Genomic DNA, 7,361 nt, shown 5'->3' with positions numbered 1-7,361 from the left:
CTTTTCCCTAGTCCCTAGGGCTGTCCATAGAGTCCCATCCTCCCTGCTGGGGCCTTGGTTTGCACCACAAGCCCATCCCAGACACACCTCCCAGCCGGCACCCAAGTGCGTGGTGCAGCCGGGAGTACACTTTGCCCCCCACATTCTCTACCCTTCCTTTCTTCTTTTGGAAAGGCTTGTGTCCTCACCCCTCCAGCTGGTGCTGAGCTAGTTTCTCACTGTCCGTCCTGTCCCCCTCTCTGTCAGCCCTCTGTCCGCCTCATGGCCTCAACTTCCTTCTGTGACCTGGGACTCCCTGCTGGCATCCAGTCACACATCTTCCTGCGCTCAGACTTGCACCCAGGGAGCATTTCACAGCCTCCCCTGCGCATGTCAAGCGAGGCTCAGGTCTCCCCTCAAAGCCTGCTGCTTCCTGCTCCTGCCCTGCACCTGGTCCATCCTCTCCCCCAAAGGCTCAGGCCAGAGACCCCCGCCCTCTGGGACGTTCCTCTCTCTTCCCTGAAAACTGCTGTGGTCTCTGGTCCTCCGTGAGGGAAAGGCTCCCGCCCGGCCCTGCTCCCTGCCCTCCCGGCTCTGCTGGTCCTCTCCTCCTCACTGGTCCTCTCCTCCTGGGTCCCCCTGGGGGCTCTCCCTGGAAGGCCCTTCTCCAATATCCTCACTCCCTTAATGTCACCATATGAAAGCCCCAACTGGACCGCCCGGTTTACAATCGCAACTCCCCACCCTGCCTGTGTGATCTCCTGCCTGCTCTACTTTTTGTCCCCTCAGAAGAAAAGTTTTTGTTTATTTTTCAATGGAATATGAGATCAGGAAAGTAGAGGACTTTTGTTTCAGTTTTGTTTCCTGGTCTACTCCAGGCTTCCTAAACAGCCAGAACTTCCCAGAGCAAGCTCCCCGCAAGTACGTAGTGACTTCATGGTCGTCCCCACCCAGACGCTGAGCCCAGGGCTGGGAGCACCGGGACACTCGCTTCTGCCTTCGCGGAGCTGACCACACACTCACGCCTTCAGATCCGCCAGAACAGACGGGCGCTGGCTTTTTGGGACGTGAAGGACCCCTGGTGTCATCTCAGGCTTTGGGGAACCTGAGGCCTGGAGTAGAGGAGAGGTTGGGCTCAGTCATAAAGCCCCATTAGAGGCAGGGCGAGGGCCTCTGGAGACTCCTCAGATTCATGTCTCTCCTGGGCTTCCCCGAGGCGGGTGCCAAAGCCCGGCTCCTAGCAGGCAGCTGGGGACAGTCAGCCACGTGAGACCACACCCCGCGTCCCGCACCCACACCCCCGGGCGGGAGTCCTCCTAGGGAAGGGGGTCCCAACGTGGGCAGAGTCTGTCCTGTACCGAGAGCCCCAGGGCCCTCACGTCTGGCAGGCTCATGACCCCCCCCCCAGGAGATCCATGTGCTCTTCCTGGATGACATTTGACCCCCAGTCCCATGCCAAGGCAGCCTTAACAGCTGGAGACACAGCAGGGGACAGACAGACACGCCTGCTCTCCGGAGCTGATGTTCTGGGGCAGGTGTGCGATACAGAGCGAGCGCAGGAGCACCGCAGTGAGAGAGTCAAGCAGCCCTGACACCGGAGGGCCGTTGCTGCAGTGCCTGCACTCCTCCGACTGTGAGCTTCAGATGAATAGGAAGAAGCCATGTGAAGGCTGAGAAAGCACAGAAATGCCCGACGCCCCTCCCAGCTGCTGAGGGTTACTGCCGCCACCGTAGCTCCAGCCTCCTTTTGCGCCTCTCACCTCCTTTTGCTCCCTGCGGCTGCGGCCTCCTCTGAGGCAATGAGTTGAAAAAACCACCTCTGACTACAGGAGTGTTCCCAGTGGTCTCTGGCTGGCTGGCCTTGACGTTAGAAAGGAGGTGGCAGTGAAGCGCGGTGGGTAGTGTTAGGAGGGGTTGTAGTTCCAGATGAGGTGGCCCGGGGAGATGTCACTGGGATGTCACCGAGATGGCAAATGCAACAAGCCCTGAGGAGTTCAGAGAATCATTCCTGTCATGTCTGGGGGAAGAGTGTGCAGACTGCAGAGGGGGTCAAGGCCAAAGGCACCAAGAAGGGGGCTCTGGCTCCATCGTTCAAGAGAAGCCAGGAGGCCAGTGACTGGGGCAGAATGAGGGTGGCAGGAGCAGTGTTGAGGTCAGATCTTTTTTTTTTTTAAATTATTTAATTTCTTAAATTTATTTTTGAGAGAGAGAGTGTGTGAGAGAGGAGGGTTAGAGAGAGAGGGAGACACAAAATCTGAAGACAAGCTCCAGGCTCTGAGCTGTCAGCACAGAGCCCGACACGGAGCTCGAACCCACGAACCGTGAGATCATGACCTGAGCCGAAGTTGGACGCTTAACCGCCTGAGCCACCCAGGCGCCCCAAGATGAGCTCTTACAGTATCCCTTTATGCACCCCTTTATATCCCAGTGTGGAATGATGGCCCCTGTGCTGCCACCACTGGGGTCTCACAGTTGTGAACTTTTGCACTATCAGAATATAAAAGATGGGTGTGCTTTCTTTTTCTCCCAAACAATATGGAATTGTGTGGTGGGCCTCCTGAAGCTGTGTCTCTACGCACTTCAGCATGCATCTCCTGGACTAGGGTTTTCCTGCATAAATAACCACAGATTTATTGCCAATCTAAGTGAACTAACATTCTTTTGCATCAAATGTCCTGACCATTCACCAAAATGTCTTCTGTTGTTCAAATTTAGATCTGAGCCAGGCTCACACATAGCATTCAGTTGCCTCTTTATCCTCTTCCACCCCACCCCCACCTTTTCTTCATATCAGTGACTTTTTGGACAATCCAGACAAGCTGTCTTATAGAATGTTCTACATTTTGGATTGGTCTGATGGTTTACTCGAAGGTTTTTTTTTAGATGGTTCTTTTATTCATGCATTTTCTGTACACTAGAAGTTGGATCTAAAGGCGTGGTTAGAGTCAGGTTAAAAATTGTTGGCAATGAAGAAGAGTGGGAGACAATGTTTGCAAAGTGTACTTTTGATAAGAAACTTGTATCCAGAATATAGAAAGAACTCTTTAAGTCAAGAACAAGAACACACCCCGATTTACAAATGGACAAAGGACTTGAACGGACCGCACCCAGCCCCCAGATCCTGCTCTCCAAGCATCATCCTCCACCAGGAGGAAGCAGAACCGTGGGGACACGTGGCGGACTTGAGGCTGGCGCAGGGAACGTGCTGAGTCCGGAGCCTCTGCCGGCGGAAATCAGGGCCGTCCTCAAAGGATGATGAGGACGTGGCGAAGGACACAGGAGGCAGTTTGAAGAGATGTTCCCTGTCTAAATCTGGGACAGTTTGGGGATCAAAATAAATAGTGATCTGCAATAGATTATAGCCCACTGAATAAATGGGAATTAAGGAGTTAATGTGATCTTCATTTAAAAAGCTAGCGGGAAGAGCTTTCCCTTACAGTGGAATGCTTCCTACTAAGGACAGAAGGAATGGCTGAGAAATGCCATCACAGTAAGAGCTGGGACAGGCCAGGATCATGGGTGCCCGCGAAGACTGTATCAACAAGAGGATATTGTCATAGTGTCAAAGTATCACTTTATAAAGGAATTATTACCCATGAAAAAGCATAAAATACTTACTAACTGACTTTGCAGTGGAGAGACCTGGAAGACAACTAGGTGGTCCGAGTGAACATCACCAGCAAAGGGACACATGGATGCCCCGGGCACGCGGACGCACCGAGGTGCACACGGCAGCGCCTCTGCAGGTCTCCTGCCAGAAGCGATGCCCCTAAATCTCCCCGTGAGGAAGCATCAGAAAATCCCAAGCAGAGGGACTTTACGGTAAAGTAAGTGGCATGTGCTTTTCAAAATTAAGGTCATGCAAGGAAAGACTGAAGTGGAGATGGAAGGAGACTAGTGCAAACATTTGTTTGGTTGGTTTTTATTTAAATTCCGGTGAGTTAACAGCAAGGTCCGAGCCTGGACCGGTGAAGGGCGTGGCTGGAAAGGACAACGTGTGGATGATACCCATGGACTCGGGTGAGTGTTAATCCCCTCGTCTTGGTGGGCATTTTCTGGCTACACAGGTGGGTGTTCTTTTTGACTTGCAGAAATAGGCGAGGTATTTCGGGGTATTAAGGCTATTAAAAGAGGCTATTAACTAAGGCTGTGTCTACATCTTACTCTCAAATGGCTGGGAAAGAAAGAGTGAGAGCAGGCAAGTGTGGTGGAGTGCTGCTGGTCAGGGAAGCTTTATGAAGAGTGTTTGAGAGTGTTTTGTTTCTTAGTATTTTATTTCACAGATTTAGCGAGGTACAATTCACATACCATACAGTTCACCCACTTAAAGTATATAACTCAGTGGTTTTTACTATATTTACCGAATGATGCAGTTAGCACTATAATCAATTTTTGAGCATTTCCATTGTCCCAAAAAGAAACCCTGTACTCTAGCAGTCACCCTATTTCCTTTGTCTTAATCCTCATGAGTTTTGATAGTTTGAAAAAATTTTGATGCTTTTATTTATTTATTTTTGAGAGCAAGAGAGAGTACAAGTCGGGCAGGGGCAGAGAGAGAGGGAGACACAGAATACGGAGCAGACTCTGAGCTGTCAGTGCAGAGCCCGATGTGGGGCTCAAACCCATGAGCTGTGAGATCATGACCTGAGCATAATGCTCAGATGCTTAACTGACAGAGCCACCCAGGCACCCCAACAGTTTGAAAATTTTTTAAATAAAAGGTTATGAAATTATAAATCTGTTTTATTATGAGCAATAAAATACTGACCGCATTTGAGGCTTTGTTTGCTGCTCTCTCGGTCACAGCCCAGTGAGTATATCAGGGCGTTCATGCACAGGTGCATTTATGTTGTTTCAATTTTGATGGCTTCAGTTTTTGCTCTTTTTTATCCTATTTTTGGTGATGTAAAAGATTTACATGATTGGAAAGTAAAGCCATCCAGAGACTTAGATTTGGGGGAGCCCCCTCCACCCCTGCTCTTTATCTCCACCCATGTTAATCATTTCCACTTTACCCTTGAAGGATTTCTTTTTGCAAAAATAAGCAAATGCAAGGGGTGCTGGCTGGCTGGGTCAGTAGAGCATGTGACTCTTGATCTCAGGGTCCTGAGTTCAAGTCCCATGTAGGGCATAGAGCTTACTTAAAAAAAAAAAAAAGCAACCACACACAAACTTGTAAACACTCACAAGTGCACACACAAGAGTGACGACTGTAGTCATACACATGTGTCACAATGTACACACACTCACACTTGTGAGTGCACACAGATGCACGCACACATTTATACCTCGTCTGTTTTCTTTTTTTTAAAGTAAATTCTCTGTCCAGTTTGGGGCTTGAACACACCACCCAGAGATTAAGAGTCACATGCTCTACAGCCTGAGCCAACCGGCCTCCCCTCTCCTCTCCCTTCTTACAGAAAAACAAAAGCTACCATGGTGTAGATCTATGATATATGTAGTACACACACACACACACACACACACACACACACTATTCTACTTGTTTCTTTTTTCTTTTCCTTTTGACGTGATAAATCCTGGACGCCAGTTCACAGCTAGTGTTTGAGCGTGTCCTCATCCTGTCTTCAGGCACAGGTTCTCATGCTGCGGTCAGTCGGTGCCTCACGATGGACTGGGGCTTGCGGGGGCCCAGCGCGCTGAGCTGGCACAGTGTCTGTGGCAGAAGGGCTGCAGCGTAGTGGGACCGCCAGCAGACTGGTCAAAACCTTTGGATCTCAATGAGGCTTCATTCTCAGTAGTGTTAATTTGTATTTCTCTAATATTCTAAAGTTCTAAATTGAACTTCTTTTCCTTTTTTGTTTTTGTGAACTGTGATCTGACTGGATATCACATCTGCATTCCCGACTAGATTGTCAGTTCCATGGGGAGGGGGGCTTGCTTATTTTAGCTGTTGTGTTCGAGTCTACAAAAATGCTTGGGCGTCTTGTGTACAAATAGGTGTGTGTGTGTGTGTGTGTGTGTGTGTGTATGTGTTTGCTGTTGTTTGTTTTGTTTTTAGTGGAAGAATGGAAGAATGAGTGAGGAACTAGATACATTCATTACCCCTTTCTTGCTAAAATTAAGCACAAACCAGGAAAACAGTATAAATTCCAGAGGAATTCCATGGTGGGCCCCAGTGGAGTAAGCAGGACCCTGTGGGCTCCGTGCTGACCGCAGAAGGAAAGGCCAAGGGGTGCCCTTTGCGCCGCTCCATCCGGAACACGAGTGCCCCCGCCCCACGCACCAGGCTCCCCGAGTGCCCCCGCCCCCCGCACCATGCTCCCCAAGTGCCCTCTGCGGGCGGAGAGAGCCTGGAGTCAGTGCGGAGCTTCCAAAGCCCTCCAGGTGTCCCTGTGCGTCCCTGCCACCCCCTTGATGGCCCCAGTGACAACAGAGGCCCGGTGGGCGTGCATTCATTTATTGGAGTGGGGTAGGGCGGAGGGAGGAGGCTGGAGGGGTCGGGGGGGGGGGGGGTCGCAGCCCCTCGGTCTGGAGGCCGCGCTTAGCGGTACTTCTCAGTCAGGATGCAGGACACGATGGACAGGAACTTGTCCCACGCGGTGTGGGCGTCGGCCGTGAAGTCGGCGGGGAAATGCGAGGCCACCGTGACCAGCAGACAGTGGGACAGGAGCTGCGGGGCCAGAGGGCGGCTCAGTGCAGGCCCGGCGCGGTGGGGGTGCTCCGGGATGGGGCAGAGCACTGCAGACACCCTGCCCCGCCCTAGCGCCCCGCCCCCGCCTCGCCCTCGCCTCGCCCCCGCCAGGATCCCTGCGCCCCGCTCCCCCCAGGCACCTTGAAGTTGACCGGGTCCACGCGCAGGACGTAGGCGTGCAGCTCACTCAGCTTGGCCAGGGCGCCCGAGATGTTGTCGATGCTCTTGACGGCGTCGCCCAGGGCGGCCACCACCTTGGCGCCGTGCGTGCGCAGGTGCGCGGAGCCCGGGTGCAGGTCGAAGTGCGGGAAGTAGGTCTTGGTCTGGGGGTAGCTGGCGAAGAGCCTGCGGGGGACCGGGCCACCGGTGAGGCAGGCGCTGCGTGCGCGCGCACCTACCTGGCATCGAAGAGCCCAGCGTGCACAATAAATCGTATTTTAACACAGTATTTTATAACAAATATTAATGCAAAGAATTCACGTGGAACAAGATATTAAATTTTACACAAGGATAGGATTCATGTTGCTGATTTTTCCTGTTACTCCAGGCTCCAGGATGGCACGCGGAATACCACCCTCACTGCTCCAACCCGCAGAGGTAGTTCAATCATGTATTCATTCAGCAGATGTTTGTGGAGACCTGGGTGCTGGGCCTAGTGTGAGACAGTCCGAGCTACAGTCCTGTCCCCTCCCCACCCACCTCCTCTCCCTGCTCACTGACTGCTGTT

The 7,361-nt window shown here is 52.1% G+C and overlaps 1 protein-coding gene across 1 annotated transcript in view; it reads right to left on the bottom strand.

Moving 5' to 3' along the window:
• Positions 1–6,484: 6,484 nt before the first annotated feature.
• Positions 6,485–7,361, bottom strand: part of LOC115299545 (hemoglobin subunit zeta-like) — a 7,377-nt gene continuing 6,500 nt past the window's right edge. The window contains exons 2-3 of the mRNA XM_029948940.1: positions 6,775–6,979; positions 6,485–6,613 (exon numbers count right to left, since the gene is read on the bottom strand). Coding sequence (XP_029804800.1) covers positions 6,485–6,613; positions 6,775–6,979 — 334 coding nt within the window. The remainder of the gene's footprint in view (positions 6,614–6,774; positions 6,980–7,361) is intronic.

The sequence above is a fragment of the Suricata suricatta genome, chromosome 8 (assembly GCF_006229205.1).
Source record: "Suricata suricatta isolate VVHF042 chromosome 8, meerkat_22Aug2017_6uvM2_HiC, whole genome shotgun sequence".
Lineage (NCBI taxonomy): Eukaryota > Metazoa > Chordata > Mammalia > Carnivora > Herpestidae > Suricata > Suricata suricatta.
Note: the sequence above shows the minus strand (reverse complement) of the source record. Positions and strands in the feature narration are given on the sequence as shown.